The sequence below is a fragment of the Chaetodon auriga genome, chromosome 6 (genome assembly GCF_051107435.1).
Source record: "Chaetodon auriga isolate fChaAug3 chromosome 6, fChaAug3.hap1, whole genome shotgun sequence".
Lineage (NCBI taxonomy): Eukaryota > Metazoa > Chordata > Actinopteri > Chaetodontiformes > Chaetodontidae > Chaetodon > Chaetodon auriga.
In genome coordinates this window covers 4732893-4751581 of record NC_135079.1, presented here as the reverse complement: position 1 = coordinate 4751581, position 18689 = coordinate 4732893, and the positions used below count along the sequence as shown (strand labels likewise).

General features: G+C 44.4%; 3 protein-coding genes across 4 annotated transcripts; 1 reads left to right on the top strand and 2 right to left on the bottom strand.

The window, feature by feature from the left end:
- Positions 1–1372: 1372 nt before the first annotated feature.
- On the bottom strand, positions 1373–6259 carry LOC143322352 (patatin-like phospholipase domain-containing protein 2). Its single transcript, XM_076733490.1, has 9 exons — positions 5925–6259; positions 4794–5026; positions 4394–4459; positions 3979–4188; positions 3657–3717; positions 3343–3543; positions 3109–3250; positions 2643–2750; positions 1373–2506 (listed from the first exon to the last, which is right to left on the bottom strand). The coding sequence occupies exons 1-9, from the start codon at positions 6109–6111 to the stop codon at positions 2155–2157; spliced, it is 1560 nt and encodes a 519-aa protein (XP_076589605.1). The 5' UTR covers positions 6112–6259; the 3' UTR covers positions 1373–2154.
- Positions 6260–6404: 145 nt separating this feature from the next.
- Positions 6405–9582, top strand: LOC143321717 (uncharacterized). The gene is made up of 7 exons (XM_076732281.1): positions 6405–6588; positions 6681–6805; positions 6885–6951; positions 7265–7418; positions 8052–8194; positions 8332–8442; positions 9110–9582. Exons 1-7 carry the CDS (start codon positions 6433–6435, stop codon positions 9287–9289), a joined length of 936 nt encoding a protein of 311 aa, XP_076588396.1. The 5' UTR covers positions 6405–6432; the 3' UTR covers positions 9290–9582.
- On the bottom strand, positions 9516–18343 carry LOC143321716 (nucleobindin-2-like). Of its 2 annotated transcripts, XM_076732279.1 has the most exons (13): positions 18231–18343; positions 17475–17609; positions 17072–17179; positions 16839–16971; positions 16148–16251; positions 12850–13035; positions 12593–12683; positions 12300–12358; positions 12089–12181; positions 11689–11778; positions 11323–11493; positions 11006–11060; positions 9516–10770 (listed from the first exon to the last, which is right to left on the bottom strand). In XM_076732279.1, exons 2-13 carry the CDS (start codon positions 17607–17609, stop codon positions 10658–10660), a joined length of 1338 nt encoding a protein of 445 aa, XP_076588394.1. In that variant the 5' UTR covers positions 18231–18343; the 3' UTR covers positions 9516–10657. The 2 variants fall into 2 exon arrangements, with proteins under 2 accessions (XP_076588394.1, XP_076588395.1); XM_076732280.1 differs by lacking the exons at positions 16148–16251; positions 16839–16971; positions 17072–17179; positions 17475–17609; positions 18231–18343 and adding an exon at positions 13945–14470.
- Positions 18344–18689: the final 346 nt, after the last annotated feature.

The window sequence follows — 18689 nt, the reverse complement described above, 5'->3', positions numbered from 1 at the left end:
GGTTTACTTTAAGCATATATGAGAGTGGAAAATGCCAGATTTCATTACATAATATGGATCTACTTGCAAAATTAGGGTCAGGTTTTGTTTATTTGAGACATATTTAGCAATCGTCTGTAAAACTGTGACCTCCATGCATTCAGTGATCATCATGACATGGGTAACAAAAGTCAGCAAAACAGTATGTTTTAGCCAAAAGTGAAAGTTATGACAATTTGAGGTGGACAAACTCACCGATGGGAATTCCGACAGTCAGAGCTGCAGCCACAAGACAACCAGATGAAGCTCCACAGATTTTAGAGGCTCCGTGGACCAAATGTGGGACCCGCTGGAGGAGACAGCTCAAAGCTCCCAGGTAGTAAATGCTCCTGAATCCACAGCCTGCAAAAGAGATGTTCCACTCCTCGTCCCACTTAAACATCTTGGCTGATGTTTCCATCAACTCAAAAACACATCTTGAATATTGGACTCTCAGCAGTCACCTGACAGAGTTCATCTGGAGCGTTTGCATTCCCCTCCGTGTCATTGACATGTACATAAAATACACGTTTCAAAAAAGAAAACAGGCCGGAGTCGCTTTTCTTGCTGAGTGCTATCAGACCAGCTGCATGACATGTGACCCAGTTTTCATAACTTACTTAACCAGCACTAGAACGTGTACTGAAGTATGACGGGTAAAGAGGGACTGAGGGGGAAAACAAACTCAGAGAGATTTCTCAACATGTACCTACTGAATGTTGACAAAGTAAATACATGTCTGTAGGCAAGATAAGTGAGGACAGTACATATGTTTAAGTCTGTAAATATCATCTAATTATAATCAATATTAATCAATCAGTCTGTGACTAATAAGCAGCTTTGTTCTTCCATCTTTAAGGAAAACTCAGATATGGTCCCGTCCTTTTCTGTCCATGCTGGACTTGATGGTGGGACACCCTTTCCACTGCCTTGGAGGCTGACCAGGCCAACATGTGAGGGTCATCAGCTGATTGAGCTCGCCTGGGCCTTTAATCTATAAAAGCTGACCCACAGCTGACATCCACCCCCCTTCACTGTCCTTGATTTGCACCTCCACGGCACATTTATCACACATCCTTTTGTACACGACCATTGTTCATTTGCTTCAACCATAGTTTTAATGAATTACTCTTGCTTTAAGTAAATCTCAGGCATTTGCAGCGTAATTTAAGGCTTGAAGGTGGAATAGTTATCAAAACAGGGGCAGAACAGACATAAAGTGAAGTTTGTTATCAATAACTCAAAGGTGAAGTTTAGGCCGAACGTCTGTGCAACCCAAGCTACAGAATAAATTAAGGGTGTAAAGATAATCCTAAGGGATATCTTCAAAAGAAAGATAACCAGGACAAATGTAGTTGTAGCACATCTTATTTTGTTGTCTTCAAAACCTTTTTACAGATTTCAACCAAAATTCAAAAGAAATCAATAATTTTTTATCAAAACTGATCTCAAAAAGCCCTTTGATACACACACAGTTTACATTCCCATTTTATAACATTCACAAACATTTCATCAAAAATAAGAGTTACAGAGTCCCATAATGTATTCGTATGTGGTCCTCAGTTACATCACAGTCTCTTAATCAAGTGCCGATTGTCCAAATGTCCCAAAAGTGATTTACAATACACCTGAAGGCTGAAGGAGTGTGTGTGGGTGTGTGTGTGTGTGTGTGTGTGTGTGTGTGTGTGTGTGTGTGTGTGTGTGTGTGTAAGCTTTGTTAAAATTACTTTCAGTACAGCAGGAGATACTCATTTACTTTTAACGCTGCTTTAATAATTTGTGTTTTTTGCCGCTTGGGTCAGCAGAACAAGCTACAAAAAAACACTGATTTTGCACATTATTAGCAAACAAACGAGCATCAGCATTCATTTAGAGCTGCGTGTCTGTCCACCTGATGAATGCAAGTCCAGCATTCAGACACCAACTGAGTGTAAACACTGGCTCTTTAGATGCTAAGTACTCCACCACGTTCACCTGCTGGACGTAGAACCACAGCAACATTTTCAGCTTTTCTTAAACACTGACAAGACAAACTCAGAGGGAGAGGGCTGTATTTGATCCTGACACCACAAAACATTTAGCATTCCTTTATTCCACATTTTCACTTCTTCTCTTTCTGGGCAATGTGAAATCTCTTTACTTGAATTCAGAAAAGGACGCTGAATCACCCGTTTTCCTGTGGTTTGAAATTTGCTCGGATGCAATATTTCGGATCCAGCCCACCGCTCTGCCCAGACCCCAGCCTCTACCTGCACTTTCCGGGGACTCTTTGGCAGCTTCGTCAAAGCCAGAGGTGGAGCTGAGGGTGGGTGTCGGCGGTGGAGTCAGAGACGTGTGCTGCAACTCGCTGTGTGCGTTCCAGGTGAAGGTGAAACTGGAGGTGGGAGTAGCTTCTGGGGTCAATGGGAGACCGCTGAGGTCTTCTTTCTCCTGACTGCACAGGTTCAGGCCTTCTGGCAGGCTTGAGCATCGGCGCACACACGTCTCCCTGGAAGAAGCACAACGTTAGCAGGTCAGAGCACAGCTGAGGTCAAGTACAGCCAAGCATGATGTGTTTAAGACAGAGCAACAGTCAGCACATTTCTAAAGATCTCTTCAGGAGAAACACTGATCACCCTGCGTACCTGTCACGGACCTCCACCTTGCCCTTCCAAGCTTGTTCGTATATGTCTCCAGCCACGCCATAGAGCCAGCTCATGTCCCGAGGCACATCTGGGATCCAGCCCACAAGCCTAAAGGCAACATCCTTTCACATTAGTTAAAAATGGAAAAAAAGGAAGAAAAGAAGGAAGGAGAGAATGAACGAAGGAGTAGACAGACAGAAGGAGGTGCTGTGATGCTTGATCATCATCATATCTCAAATGAAAAATGTGTCTTTGCAAAGTACCTGCAGCTGTCAGAGAAACGCAGTGAAGTGCAGTATTTCTCTGAAATACAGTGAAGGAACTAAGATCATAATGGCTTTGAATTTTCAATTCATTTTTAAGTTTAGTTTTGACTTTCGGGTTAGTTTTAGTTTTTAGTGGCTCCGAGCAGATTAGAAATCATTTTGCTGTGGTAACAGGTTGAATCCAGGCGAGCACACTCTACCTCTGGGCGAGGGAGTAAGCCGACTCCACGGGCAGAATACGCGGCATCTGCAGGTAAGACGTGACTTTCTTTGGCAGGTACTCCGTCATGTGGGACAGCAGACCTCCAGAAGTACACGTCTCTCGACAGGCCTCACAAAACGCTGAGACAAATACCACGAAAGATATTACATATTAGTTCAGCTGCATTGAGTTTACGGTGCATGCACAGTGGCTCAGTCCTATCTGTCCTCACCCTTTCTGATGTTAACTGGGAGCTGCTCTACGAGCCGTGGATCCAGCCAACAGTGCTCTTCCTGAGATGGTTTCTGTCCACTCTGTTGTGTGCTCTCATCAGACTCTTCAGCTTCAGCCAGCTCCTTCATCACGTCGCAACAAGCAGATTCAGGCGTATCCGTCTGCAGACTTCTCAGGGGACACTCACTGCTGATCAGATCTGAGATGGACATTTAGAGCGAGATGTTTCTTCAATAAGAAGCACTGGATCACTCGCCTTCAGTCACTCTGGCTCGTAAAATGAATTTTAGACAGTAGACACGATGTTCTTACTGTTCTCTTGCAGGAACCGGAGAGCATCTATGTATCCATTCTGGCAGATTTCAGCCATTACCTGTAAAATCCAAAAGGTGCTCGGTGTTAAATCCATTAATCTAAACGTAACTGCAGGCGTTCACAGCCCATTGGTTGAAAAAGAGCCAGCAGACAGTGGACAAGAAATGAACTAAAACAAAGTAGCTGTTTTCTTTTTCTTAAGTATTTAACATAATCTAATTATAGGATTTTATGCTTAATTCAAACTTTTAAAATGTCTGTTATCCTAAAAACGGCAGTTTATGAGCGTCAGTCGAAACATGGACCCTCTGTGTCTCACCTCAGGCTCCGGGGGGAAGAAGGTGCTGGTCACTCTGTACATGTTCTCAGAGCTGACCTGGATGCTCACGTTGTTGAAGCGGACCTCGTGGAAGCTGAGCGAGCTGGCTCGAGGGCACAGATCGCTCTCGCCGGCGTACGCAGAGAAGGTGATGGTGTTTTTCAGGTTGCATCGAGGCAGGTTGTCACTGACGGCACCGTCCACGTAATGCTGAGTGGGAAAGGAGGGCGCTGATCAGTGAGTGGAAGCTTATTTAAAACCACATGTTAATGAATATTGAAGTTTGAAGCATGTCAATGGAATACAACCCTCTGTGTGTCAGAGTGCAATCAAACAGTAACTTTGGAATTTTGCTATATTTTGCTAAATTATTCTGTAAAGCAGCATTCACTCAAGGGCTTGCTGGTCCACTCACCACGCCGCGGTAAGTGGGTGGAATAACGCCGCAGTAGAAAGGGACGAAGCAGCTGCATAGGAGGGCCTGGAAGAGACGGATAGTACTGGATGTTAGTTACAGAAACACAAACTCCCTGTGAAGAACAGAGTAATGGTTTCTTAACATATCTTAAGCCTTATTTTCAGAGAGGGAGGACTGGCGATCAATCAGTCACATCAGATATGACAACAGTACAAAGTCAGTCTAGTCAGCTTCTCCCAATCATACACATAAAAAGTGGAATCATGACTGCATCATCATAGATCCCATCTACGCCTTTCTTTTGGCTACTTATCTTAGTAATAAAGACACTGAACTGTCTCCTGACCTCAGAAGAATCTGGATAAAAGGTTTCCAAGCCTCAAATTCTAAAACATACCTGAATGAGCTCCTCTCTGCTGGCAAACTCCGACACTAGTATGTTCTTCCTATCAGACACTCTGGTCAGGGACACGCAGAGCTTCCCAGAGGCTCGAATGTGGGCGTCTTCTGGGAGGCTCTCCAGCAGAGATTCCTTTACTATCTGCAGCAGGTTGTACGCCGGGTGAAGGGGCCCCAGTTTGTGCTTCCTGGCTTCTTTGGCCATGAATATCAAATTGGCACAGCATTTCTCTGCACAGAGGAGAACAGTAATCACACTGCAGATGTGGTCAAGATGAAGCAGCATTCCATATTTTTTTTTCTTTCAAAAATAAAGCTTTATGAAGGATCCAAGCCATTGCAAAACTTTCCAGATGTTTAGAGGCTCACACAGCAGAAAATGTATGTTGCAGAACTCTGCAGATGGACTTTAAAAATAGAAATTCGGATGAATCCTGAGTGTACAGTTCTTAAAAACAGAAGTGATTCTGTGAACTAAGAACATAAATTAGATGACCTGTATCGACTGACCTCGATTTAAACTGTATGTTTTTTGGCTTCATGTGCTATTAACTATTTGCCAAAGTAGGCTATAGGTCACATACATCAAACATGTACAATAGTGAGCCAAGGTAATGAAAGGTTATCTAAAGTAAAGTTTGTTTCCTTTGAGTTCACAGAATCAGGTGGTGTGCTGAGATGCACTCAGAGTAACATTTCCATAGACTGAAATGTCAGCAGAGGCTTTCTGGTGTGTCCACAGAGGAACTAATGAGGTCAATGTGGGTCCAAGCAGTGATATCACACGAAGATGACACAATGAGTCTGTCACGGAGGAACGAGAGGCCACGCCTGGAAATGCAGTTGTAAAATCAATATCATCTAGTAATTGAGGCAAAAGAAAGCAAACCAAAGAGCTCGAAGGTTTATGCTAAAAACACTCCCCATGGTGTTGATTGACATTGGAGATTTACCAAAACAAAATGCTGCTTGGCGCATCAGATCTATGCCGAATTATATGACAGGATGTATTGATTTAAGGACATGTTGAATATTTTCTCATTTCACCTAGTTTAGTTGCAAAGTACGAAAGTAGCGTTAAAATGACAGAATTTTGAATGAAGTTTGGTCTGTAGAGCCCACAACTCACCCAGGGGGATTCCCACAGTCAGAACAGTGGCCATCAAAGCTCCTGCTGACGCTCCATAGATTTTAGAGGCGTCTTGTATGAAGCGAGGGAACCGTTCGAGGATACAGCTGGTGGCACCAACATAATAAATCCCCATAAAACCGCATCCGGCGAAGGAGATGCTCCATTCTTTCTCCAGATCAAACATCCTCTCAGGTGCGAGATTCCAGACCGTCCAGATCCAGCTCAGAAACTACCTCAACTTTCTGAAGTGCGACATTAAAATGATGGTGATGACTGTGTGCCAGCTGCCACCTCCACATCACACCTGCAAGCATGATCCAAAGGTGACAAGACAATCAATTGTTGTGCAATTCTGGACCATTAAGAGCTCTCTTTCTATTGGCTGGATAGGTCACGTGACACCGGAATGCGGTCGCGTCCACGGACTGAATCTATAAAATACTTCTGCGCTGCCTGCGGTGGGAGATATCCCGCAGCTCTTGCAGATACACTTCTTGTTTTTAAGATGAGCATCCCAGTGGTGGACTTTAGCGCGTACAGCCTCAGTGAGGAAGACCAGCTCACTGACGAGCAGATGCGCAAACTGAGCAAAGAGCTGAAAACAGCTTTTACAGAAGTGGGTTTCGTGTTTCTGAGGAACACGGGGATCACTCCGGAGGAGGTGAGAACAGCAAATACACTCAACAGTGTCGTCTTCTTGGTTGAAAGTGCGTGAAGTGCAATGCGTCTTTTCTCCTGCGCTTTTGGATGTAGGTGGATCGCGTTATGGCGATATCCAAGAAGTTCTTCCTGCAGCCAGATGAGTTGAAGCAACCGTTCACTAGGAGAAGCTTTGCCGGCAGTCCAAACCACGGCTGGGTGTCAATGGAGGCTGAGAGGCAGGAAGCGGATCATGAACACAGCACACTTCTAATCTGCACAATTTACACGTTTTAAGTGCAAATAACTGCTTTTCAGGTTGAATCCACGCCGGCCTGGAGACCTGAAGGAGTCCTTCAACCTCACTTCACTTCACCCCGACATAGTAATGATTCTCTGTCAGCCTTAGACTTTTTTCTTTTCTTTTCTTTTCTTTCTTTCTTTCTTTCTTTCTTTCTTTCTTTCTTTCTTTTTTTTTTTTTTTTTTTAGCATTTTGCGCAACAGGCATGCATCAGGACAGTGGTGGAATATAAGTATTTAAAGTATTTGTACTGTACTTGAGTGTCTCCATTTTATACAGCTCGACACTTGTACTCCACTACACCACTACTGCAGATCTATTAACTTTCAAATGATCAGTATCAGCCACAGAAATCCAGGATCAGTCAGACTCTAATTCTGTGCTCCTCTGCTGTAGAAATGGCCCTCGGGTGCTCTGTCAGAGTTCCGGGAGATCCAGACGTCTTTCTTCGTGCGCTGTAGAGAGCTGAGCGTGCGGCTGATGAAGGTGCTGGCCCACAGTCTGGATCTGGACCCCGAGGTGTTCCTGAGTACACACCGTTTCATGGGAAGTATGTATGAAGCAGCGCACTCACGCCTCTCCTGTGGAGCGGGCTGTGAGAGAGTCAAGGAGTCGAGATCAGCTGATAGAAATAGATCTTTGCCTGTCTGCATGAGGTGTTCTGAGCACGTGCGGACCCTTTCAGGCACGTCCCGACTCTCATTCAGCAGTGCAATATACCTAAAGACAAAGTCAAGGTACTTGTACTTTACTTGAGTATTTCCATTTTCTCTTAATCTCATCTTAATAAGCAATTTAAAAACTGGAAAATGCATTGTAACAAAGCTGAAAGCAGGGCTGTTTTTCTGAGCCAGACGCCTTCACGTACACATGTGAATAACATAAAATAGAATATCAGAGCTAATACAAGTAACAACGACTCTGAAAATCAATGAAGAATTAACTCTCAGTCAGCAGCACGACACCAACAAATCACTGTCTTGTAAGTCAGATACAATCCTCTGTGTACCCCACAGGCTCATATCAATGTAACATCATGTGCTTACGTATATCTTCAGACAGCCAAAGCTTAAAGCACCTTTTTGTTCAGCCTAAAGCTCCCAGAACTGAATCTTAAGCCCAGTCTAAACTCTATGATGTTAATGTACGAGGCTCGTTTTAACAGCTCTTTTGACTCCTGTAGTGGATAAGAACGGCTCAACGCTGCGGTCTCTGTACTACCCATCAATAAACAGCGAGAAAGTGAAGGAGGGCCAGGTGCGATGTGGAGAGCATTCGGACTACGGCACCATCACCCTGTTGTTTCAGGGCTCTGACGGTCTGCAGGTAAACATCTCCACCTCTCTGGATCCAAGACAAATTACAAACAGTTTCCACTTTTAAGATGAGCAGATGGCTTAAGATCGCATCTGCACAAAGAAATCTTCAGGCATGGAGTCCACCTGACGCTTGTCCACCTACAGGTGCGTGCACGCTCAGGTGAATACATCTGCGCTCCCAGCATCCCCGGAGCGGTCCTCATCAACATCGCTGACTTGTTGCAGCGCTGGACCAGCGATCAGTTTATCTCTGTGGTGAGTTGAGGGGAGGTTTTCCAGATATGTCTCACATCGGCAACAGTGTGTGCACGCTCACCGAGACATATTCAAGGTCTAACTGGTTTCCAGGAGGTTCTTGAAAGATATCAGGTATTTGGCAGAATTACAAACTCTGAAAATACAATAAAATGAAGGATTAATACATGAATTTACAGCTGAATAACTGACAGAAATCCATCAATAAAACATCAGGTTGTATCAGAAATAATGAATAATTCACAAACTGTTGGATACTAGAAATAGGGATAATAAAAGATTTTGAAAATCAATTTTTTTGGCACAACTGTTACATGATGTGAATTTGAATGTGTACGAGGATGAATGTGGGTCTGGAGGGTATAAAAGAGTGTATTTTGTATGTTATCTTATTATACAGGATATAATATTTGTAACCTTTTTTGTGCGGGTGGTTTTCTTATTTATGTAATTTGTGATGTTGTTTGGCCTTTTATCCTTTTCTTTAACCTTGATTTTCTGTCACTATGGTGCCTTTAACAAAAGCAACAGTTTTGAAACGAATGTCTTAAAACACATGAACCACTTGAACAACAGTTAAGTTCAGTTTGAATTCATGAAGTGACGCCAACAGAAGGATTTGTGTGCAGTGATGTGAAGGCTCCTCATCGTCTGTTCTGTCCCTCAGCTCCACAGAGTCATGCTGCCTCCTGCTGGAGACTCCAGCACACGTCAGTCTCTGGCTTTCTTCGTGCAGCCGGACGATGACGCCCTGATCACCTGCTGCGATGGCTCCGACAAATACCCTCCAATTAGATCAGGCGCCTACATGTTGGAACGCTACAATGAGACGTACGGACGGAACTGACCGTTCACCCATCAGTTCACTCATCTTGATGAGAAACATTTTGAAGACATGCCTGCAAAGTAGAGTTTTATCAGTTACTTTTGCCAAAATGGCAAATACGTCACTTTGGGTCCCACCATGTTGTTGCATTTTTTAAAAATCGTGGTTTGAGTATGATTGATTGTGTTTTTAAGATAAGCAGTGAACCAATGAGTGTGACAAAAAGAAGGGACACGAACCTCACATGTGCAAGCTCATTCACTTTATTGTCCTCATTCAAACCTTGCACAACAGTGTCATGAATTCTGGACGTTGGGTGGTGGACAGATTGGACTGCTTGTTAAAGGGACATAAAAAAAAATAAATAAAAACAACTAATGTATTTCAATTCCTCAAAAGATTAATGCTCTTTGATATTCGATCTCTTATCTGTTGCATTAAGTTTCGACCCTGTCGCTCCTTTTGGAGTTTAATTCAGGTTTTTCATCTCCACTCACAGCGACAAGGTCGAATTCAACCTGCTCCAGTTTCACTTACAGTGGTGTCGAAAATAAATAAATTAAAAATATTCTATCATGGAAAAATGACACAAGCACGGACACACAAACGCACTGAACACAGACGACCACTTCAGAACGCACACATTATTCAACAGCACAATTCTATTAAATTAAAAGATTTAAATATATATGTCACTGTCTGTAAACTAAATAAGTTCTTCAATCATCTGGTCCAAAGGAGACGAGCTAGAAAGACAACTGTAAGAATAAGAAAAAAAAAACTTGTGGGTAACTTCTTCAGTCCTCTGAAGAACTAATAAAACAGTTCAAAGGTGTTGGAGGACGTATTGATTGATAGCATGTCTGACAACATACGTCAGTGTCACATTTTAAGACTAAACCGTAAAACCAATCTGAACACGGACATTAGACGGATCCGGAATGTTTGCCCTTTCAAGTAAATGTGCTGATATATTCCTCCACAGTTTCCTCTTGGAGTCCATCAGTGACAGTAAACTACAGTGTGCGCTAACAAAACATTCATTTATCAGGCCCGGAGCCCGGCCCACTGCACCCCAGAGCTCTTCACATGGACAACATGTGAGTCCTTGGTGTGAAAAAAGAGCAAAATGACACAAACAAAGGGGCCAACTGTCCACAAAGAAAACTGGACCAGCTCCACATTTCAAGTCTGATTTATGCAGCTGGAACGGGCCAAATGGGCACAAAATCTGAAGCCCAAAATCAGATTTGCCCTTCATATTGAGGCATATTTTTGTTCTACCTTTTGGAAAATCCTAAACAAAATACGGAAAATTGGAATCATTACAAGGCAAACACACGTGCACGCTCACTGGCATTCGTACAGCACTCAGAGTATGGAGGCCTGCTAAGAGTGTCCTGGCACTGGCACGTCTTGCTGCTGGTGACCGGGGGGCTGTGGTTGACTGTTTCCTGGTACGACTCGTGCGGATTCACCTTCAGCTACAGCAGCTCCCGGCTCTGCAACAGAGTCACATCGGCACAAGCTGGTTAACTGAATTCATGTGACTGTGGAACAAATGATCAGGATCTTCTGTCCTCTGCTGCTTTGATTCTTCTTTAATATCTCTTGTGAGTCCCGTCACTCTTTAAAGGTGCGGTACTAACTGACAGGAGGACCTCTTTAACTGCTGTAAAATCTGTGTTCTGCATCAACTCTCCATTCAAACAACGATCACTGCAGTGTGATACTTACGTTTGACCTCAGCATTTGCGCTTTGGGCTTTTAATCTTTCCATTTCTTCTACTGCCTGAGCAGACAAACAAGACGGAAAACGTTAGAGCATCACAAAATAAACTGGGTAAAACTACACTTTAAGTTACAGTTCGACGTGCCTTCATATCCCTGGAGCCACGATAAAAACAGTATCTCGGTTTCAGTCAGAAATTATTTAGAATCCTTTGAAGTGTGGCTTGTTGTGTGGATGTTACTCCACTTATTGCACCTTTCAAGTGCATGCAGACTATCGACAGAAGAAATCCTGATTGCACATAACTCTTCTTTTAATTCACCTGCTGTAGGCCCAGTTTCTGAGCATTGAGTTCTTCCTCTTTCCTTTCAAGCTCTTCCCTCCGTTTCTGCAGATCGGCCGACTTCTGGTTGATGTCGTTCTCCTCGTTGGCCAGTTGCTGTTCAAACTCTCTCAGTTCCTCCTCAGTGTACGGGGGGTTCTGATCTAACGTCTGCGGAGGCAGGCGATGATAGGAGGTGAGGAACTTAACACGTCAGCTCTCCAACTGATGGTGGGCTGAATTTAATACTGATGAAATACACTACTATGACAGCAAAGTCCACCAACTCGACCTGGTCAACACCATCTTCTGAAGAAAAACCTCACATCTCTGCATCTACGGTTTTCTTTCAAATCTAGCTCTTACCTCCCACTCGTCTTTTTCCATGAAATCCTCCTTCCTTGTGGCTTCCATGAATTCGTTCAGTGACACAAGTCTGTCTTTATTGGTGTCCACCTGCACATCAACACATGAAGATGCTTTAGTCAACGCCAGGGCTGAAAAATGGCTTCGAGATTAATCGCTGCCCAGGAGGAAGCCTTGACCCTTAGCACAGCCTGTTTTCCCCATCTCGCACCATTGATAGTCTCTGCACAAGTTTGTGTACAATCCCTCTCACATTAAACACATTGGAAAATATTAATCATCACTCATTTCCTGCAGGTAGTCAGGTACGCTGCCTTCTGCAGGTGACTGCGGTCAGGGGACCAATCAAACAACAGTACACCTTTACTAACAGACATCATCTGTTACGGCGGCGGCTCACCTCATTCATTACGTGCTCTCTCATTCGCAGTCTCTCTTCCTCCATCTCCACCATGTCGTCTTCTTCGTTTTCAGAGTTGTACACCTTCTCCAGCTTGAAGACGCACACGGGTACAAATTATTCCTCGCAGGCTTCTTCATTTATAGATGACATTAGCCTAAAGCATGCAGAACATCAGGGCGGGCAGACATGAACGCAGCAACATAAATACCTCTTTAGTGAAGAGAGCTTCAAGCTCGCTCTCGTCGAAGAAGCCGTCTCCATTGCTGTCTGCAACACAAAACAGATGGTTGGAATGAACACATCACTTCATCCATACATACATTTGTCCCAAGCAGGGACACGTTAAGCTATACGGTGCTGAGTGGAGCACTTTTGAAGACTTTCGTCACTTGATTGTAGAACCACAGTTTGGTGCTGGATTCAGAAGTGGCCGTATATTTAAGAGCTCTGAGAGTCCTTCACTGCTCTTGGCTCTTTGGACCATGCATGGCTTCTGCTTACCGTGTATTTTGAAGAAGGTCTTGGGATCGAAGTCATCTGGGTCCAAACCGTCTGTCTCCTGCCACACCTCCTTCAGCTGGTCTTCACTGCCCTGCAGACACCAACACACCGGCACCATGTCAATAAACCCTACAAACAACTCTACCAACTCATAAATCAGACTTTAACTGAGAATAATAAAAGTAATAAGAGCGACTCTTCCTAATGCTGCTTTACTAAATGAGCTTGTGTGAGCTTCATCACAGCAGGAGTCTTACAGGGTGGTTCACTTTTGGATGGTTGGCGTGCTTCTTTTTCAGCTCCTCGTAGTGCTGCTCCTCCTTCTTGCGATCCTCCTCGTTCATGCTCTTCAGACGTTCCCTCCTCTCATGCTCCTTCTTCATCTCGTACCTCTTGAACTCGTCGTGCCGGCCCTTGTCGAAGTTCTCCAGGTCTTTGGTTGCCTACAAGTGAAAGTTGAGAAGGGGAAATTCACACCTGGGCTGTACAGCTTGCACAGGTACAGACACAGAGTCTGAAACTGGACTGGACTGATCTTTGTTTGATGAACTAACAGGTAATTCTTTATCAAACAGTCCTGCAGTACTTGCCTGGTATGCAGTAAAACCCCATTTGATGACTGCAAAATATTCCAAAAAATGCAGCAGGGGCACAGTCACCACAGTTTCCTCAACTCATTGTTAAAGCTCTGAAAGTGAAATTCTGTCCATGAAGCCTCTGAATTTTACAGAACAACCGACCAACTGCTCAGCAATGACTGTAAAAATACTGCGAGAGGAAGACTATACAAAATACCACACACACCAGTAGACTCAACAGACTGGGTTTAACAAAGACACAGACACCTTGGTACAGTGCACTCCAGCCTTTCTGGAGAGCAACTTTAAGGGAGAGAACCCAAATGCAGAGCTGCATCAACTAGTAGATTAACTGATTCATTTTTAACTATTACATTAACAGCCACATATCTTGAAACAAAAATGATCTTAAGAAAAGTCTAAATTCTCTGATTCCAGCTTCTTAAATGTGAATATTTTCCAGTTTCATGACTCCTCTTTGACTAACACTGAATATTCTTTGACTGTGGATACAACAAGACATTTGAGGACATCATCTTCACTGATGGACATTTTCTGACATTTTGTTGACCAAACAACTAATCGATTAATTGAGAAAATAACTGACTATGAAAATAATTGTCAGCTGCAGTCCCACCCAAATACACAACCTATCAAGTGGGTGATTTTTCTTCTAACAGTTACATGCGTGGCAAGCGACATTAAATGCCTCACAGCGCGAAACGATGCACTGTCATCCGTCCCAGATAAAGCGTTAAAGCCCTGACGCATCACCTCCGCATCAGACCACAGCATCCTCCTCCACTTCGCGTCGGTCCATCCCAGGTGAGCTCGGGCCCAGAGGAGCCGGCGGCGCTTCTGGATGGTGTCGATGTAAGGCTTTCGCCTCGCATGGTACAGTCTTAACTTGCATTTGCAGAGGCAGCGGCGGACCGTGTTCACCGACAGCGGCTTCCCGAAGTGCTCCCGAGCCCACGAGGCGATGTCCTTGATCCAGCCGTGCCGGTTCTTGATGCAGTGCTGCCTGAGGGAGCGAAGGTCGCAGGCGTTCAGTGTCGGTTTTCGGCCTTGCCCTTTACGCGCGGAGATTTCTCCGGACTCTCTGAACCTTTTGATGATATTATGGATCGTAGATGGTGAAATCCCTAAATTCTTTGCAATTGTGCGTTGAGAAACGTTGTTTTGAAACTGCTGGATTATCTGCTCTCGCAGGTTGTGACTCAGAGGTGATCCTCGCCCCATGCTGGCTGTGAGCGGAGCCTTTCGAGGAAGCCCCTCTCTCTTCTTGTTCTGTCTTCTTTTTAATGGCGAGCTGTACCCGCGCGGAGCATTGTCGCCACCAGCTGTCGCGTTACATTATTGTTTTTTTATGTCCTTGTTATCAGCCGATATAAAAAAATAAAGGCTCTGAGGGGACCTGGAAGACTCTCACTGCCCCTGCACTTCCTCTCCAGTTCCCATATCCAAAACCTTTCTCACAGCATGAACAACTATTTCTACCCTCAGATTAGCAGAAGCTAAGAACTTAATCTCATCCTTACAGAAACAATATTCATTCTTCCCACCTGATTTGCTCTCCCTTCCCTCTTGGGTCTTTTCTTTCCCAGATGCCTCCTCGCGGCTCAGCCTGACCCTCATGACGTCCATCTCTTTGGTTCTCTCTGGACGGTCTGCTTGTCATGCTTCATGACTCACTGGGGTTTGGGAACAAAAGGCCTTTCTGGGTAACTGATGCGGTCCAGGAGGACCCTGTCAGGCAGGATTTCTGATTCAAACTGGCAGATCTTGTTGCATACTTTTCTCCATCACTCATCCTGAACAAACTGTCAACAGCTCTGCTACATTCTTTAAATCTCCTTCCTTGACCTGATACGGCGCTCCATCACCAACACCCTTTACTGGAACTCTTCTGTTCAACAGGAAACATGACACTTGGTAACCGAATCAATTATTTCCAAATCGTTCTTCAGCTGAGTCTGTGCCACACATCCAGCAATGATTAATCCACTTCTTTTAACATGATTGACTAGATTGACGTTGGCAAGTTTGTCTTCAATCCAACCCACGCCTTCATGTTTGTCCGGCTGAACTCCACATCTGTCTTTGCTCCCAATCAGTTTTATTCCAGCCAAGTGGATTTCTCTTTGGTTCTCACTATCATCGCTTCTCTGCTTCTTCCTCCCTGGTTCCTTCTAGCTGCTTCGTTCAAACTCATCTACCTCCATCTTCCATCCCTTCCCATGATGCTCACAGTCCCCCTTTCATACCCGATCATGATACTATGACCTGTTTCTGATGAGCCTGTTTAAAACATTAAATGTAGCACTATCACATTTATCAGCATCGTATGCATTTGACCAAGCAGTCATAAAACACAAATAGCAGATAAATGGCACTATAACAACCAAACAAAACAGCAATTACATAAAGTATTTGGATTTGCATGCATTTGATTGTAAACTCCACCGTAAAACCAGAGAGAGACGTGCAAACCCAGTGAGCTGACTTCCCCTTTTACTTTTTTCTTGGCAGGAAACACTTCGCTCTGTCAAAACCAGCCGCAAAGCTGTGAATGAAGTTCTTACATCTAAATTTACTTGAAGTCAAACTGGTAAATAGAGCTGACGTGTGAGAAAGCAGAAACGAGTGAACGAGCGGTTCTGAGAAACATGGCTGTTTCACACCTGTAATTCTCTACAGGCTCATCCATCCTAATTATAGCATTAATATGAGGCAAGGCGTTCTTTACTGTGATTATAGGTGTGACTGTGATGCTGTTACATGTAAGCAGCAGCAGTAAAGTACACACAAACAGTGCAGAGGAACACGGTCGGTAGAAGCTAAAAGGCCTTATTCATCAAAGGCTCTAAGAGAAAAAAATAGGAAGAAATGTAGAAATCTGTGTCTTAGATAACCTACAAGTTCTTACACTACAGAGCCAACAGAGCTCAGGAGTGCTTTTCATCTCTGCCCGTACCGATTTGATGAGGCGGTCCAGGTCCTCCACCTCGAACGTGTCTGGGTTCAGGTGGTTGAGGTGCTCAAACTGTTTCAGCAGGGCCTGGTGGTCCACTGCCCGGCCTGCAAGGAAGGGAATAACCAAAAGGATTACTGAACTGTAAAGCAGCGACATCAAGTTAAAAGATGAAACAGATGTTTGGAGCTTCAGCAGTTCATCAGCACCTACTCTCACTAACACACAGCCAGCTGGTCTACTTGAGTTCAAACCCAGTTGTGTCTACATGTATTTCAAAGCACGATGGCTCAGGACTTCTGTATTTGCATTTAACAGGACACCAGCTCTAAAATGTCTCCACACAGCCCGTCCAACTTGCACCATCTTCCATAAAGTCTCCAATCATTATGTTTTTAAGAGGTGAGGTGTGATGAGTTCAGCCTGCACTTCTGCTCTTTAACTCCACTTGCATTAACGGTGACATATTCTGAATCTAACTCCACAGGACCTTTCATTCAGCAGCTCACACTGGCCACTATAAGTCAGTCTTAGTTGAGGAAGGTGCTGTATTGCAAGTTCCTGTGTCGACCAGCCACATCCTGTATTTGACTACGGTCAAAGTGCTGATGTGTATTACAAAACGTCTTGTTGTGCAACTTCAAGAAGCGCAAGTTTGTTAGAGACACATCAGCGAGATAGGCAGGATACTGACCATTCCCCGCTTTGATGTCGTGTTTGGCTTTGATGAGCATCCGCAGCCTGTTCATCTCCTCCCTCTTCAGCTCGTCCAGCTTAGTCCGAAAATTGTGGTGGACAAAGTCCAGCTCTTTGGAAAGTTTACCAAGCTGCAAGCAGAGAATAAACACGCCAGGGTTCAATCCAAAGTGTCCATGCCAACAAAGAGCTTACGAAATAATGGAATGTCTAGTGAGTGTGCAGACATACCTTGATGTCATCCATGTTGGCATTTTTGAGCATTTCTCTGAAGTGGGGGTCTTTCTCAAGGTACTCGATGACTTCCCTGAGGTAGCGGTCGTAGTGCAGCCCAGTGTCCTGAAGAAGAAAAAAGCACACATCAGAAATGTTCAAATTTTGGAGCCTTTATGCAGAAACTCTTGCACAAGATCGGCAGCACAGAATACAACCTGATACTGCTCTTGTTTGTTTTGAGAAAATACTCTGAGTTTAATTACGCCGTCAAACTTTTATCCACAAGCAAGTGTCCTTTCCATGTTAAACAATAAACAGCTCCCTGCTTTGGATAACTGAGAGGCATTTGATGTCATTAGCTATAAGAGGAAGGTTTCCATATGATATCCGTGTCCATGACACTGTCCACGGGACTCACAGCGCTCTGCGGTGGCTCCAGCTCCTCCTGAGGCTTTTCTTTGGTCTTGTCCACACTGATGGGCACAGACTGGATGCACAGCCACAGACTCAGCAGAACCAGCCCACATTGGGCCAACGCTTTACCCCTCACCATCTGGTTAGGTCCGTAAAAAATCAGAAGAAAATGAGATCAATCAGAATTTTGTGATGCTGCATGAATATGGTCTGTCTCCCATTGAGCTTTTTAATTGCAATTAAAGATTAAAGGCTGAAAAACTTATGTCTGTCACAGTGATCTAAAATGTTCTTGGTGTCTAGTTTCTGCCCAGTGCACTTTGGGCAGGTGCTTTCTCCTCACAAAGGACAACACCCTTAATTTCTCAAGCGCTGCAAAAGCCATAACTTCACCTGGAGACAGCAGGAGATTAGATATTCACCTGTGGTTCAGCCTCAATCTCAAAAGCAATTCTCTGTCATAAGCAAAGCACAGTGGGACACACGCGTTTGGTGGATAAACACTCAGCTTGCTTACTTTAAAGCAATTTCTACCAAAGCCTTATTACTTGGCAGAGCGTTGTGGACCTCTGACTCCCACTTCATGACAGACACGATGGCTAACGGTGCCATTTAAACAACAGGTTGTTTACTGAGGATGGTTTAGTGAGGATGGTAGCTCATTCATTAACCCATACATGTGGAAAAAGCTCCAAAACAAGCCTCAGCATATAGAGTCAAGTGCAATAATAAGCCGCAGTTCGTGTAAAATGACGCTCACCTGTAGACTGACGCGTACTTCAGACGCCTGGCTCTCCTCAAAGTGCCTGAGCTTCCCTGGAGCTTGTTTGTAGCTGTCACCTACCACCAGTGGAAGCCTCCTATGGCCACAACCTACAGGAAAAAAAGATTGTGTTCACCATGGCAACGCCCCGCCCCCGGCCGTTTTAATTGGACAGAAAAAGTATACTTTCTTTGCAAAAGAGTCGCGTTGAGAGCTGATTGAAGGCTCCGCCTGTCAGTCAAAGCGTATCAAACTGTCAGCCCGTGGCTTAAGGTGCGTTGAGCCAAACTGTACGTGGCGTTCAGTCAACCTCCGGCGAGGGCGGAGTTAGCGTTTGGTGTGAGAGGGCACATTACTCATCGTTCAAAATTGGATTACACATGCTTGATTGTACATATGTACACGACAGCATGAGCTTCGAGCAAATTACATGAGCGCAGACGGAAAATATTAAGC

Excerpts from the sequence above, each read along its gene's own strand:
- LOC143322352 (XM_076733490.1), bottom strand. The coding sequence starts at position 6,111 with ATGTTTGATCTGGAGAAAGAATGGAGCATCTCCTTCGCCGGATGCGGT. Across the intron at positions 4,460-4,793 it reads GCAGAGAGGAGCTCATTCAG|GCCCTCCTATGCAGCTGCTT; the intron begins GTATGTTTTAGA and ends CGTCTCTTCCAG. Across the intron at positions 2,507-2,642 it reads AAGGTGGAGGTCCGTGACAG|GGAGACGTGTGTGCGCCGAT; the intron begins GTACGCAGGGTG and ends TGCTTCTTCCAG.
- LOC143321717 (XM_076732281.1), top strand. The coding sequence starts at position 6,433 with ATGAGCATCCCAGTGGTGGACTTTAGCGCGTACAGCCTCAGTGAGGAA. Across the intron at positions 6,589-6,680 it reads CGGGGATCACTCCGGAGGAG|GTGGATCGCGTTATGGCGAT; the intron begins GTGAGAACAGCA and ends TTTTGGATGTAG. Across the intron at positions 6,952-7,264 it reads CTTCACTTCACCCCGACATA|AAATGGCCCTCGGGTGCTCT; the intron begins GTAATGATTCTC and ends CCTCTGCTGTAG.
- LOC143321716 (XM_076732279.1), bottom strand. The coding sequence starts at position 17,609 with ATGGTGAGGGGTAAAGCGTTGGCCCAATGTGGGCTGGTTCTGCTGAGT. Across the intron at positions 12,359-12,592 it reads GACCTTCTTCAAAATACACG|ACAGCAATGGAGACGGCTTC; the intron begins GTAAGCAGAAGC and ends TTTGTGTTGCAG. Across the intron at positions 12,182-12,299 it reads AAGCTCTCTTCACTAAAGAG|CTGGAGAAGGTGTACAACTC; the intron begins GTATTTATGTTG and ends TGCGTCTTCAAG.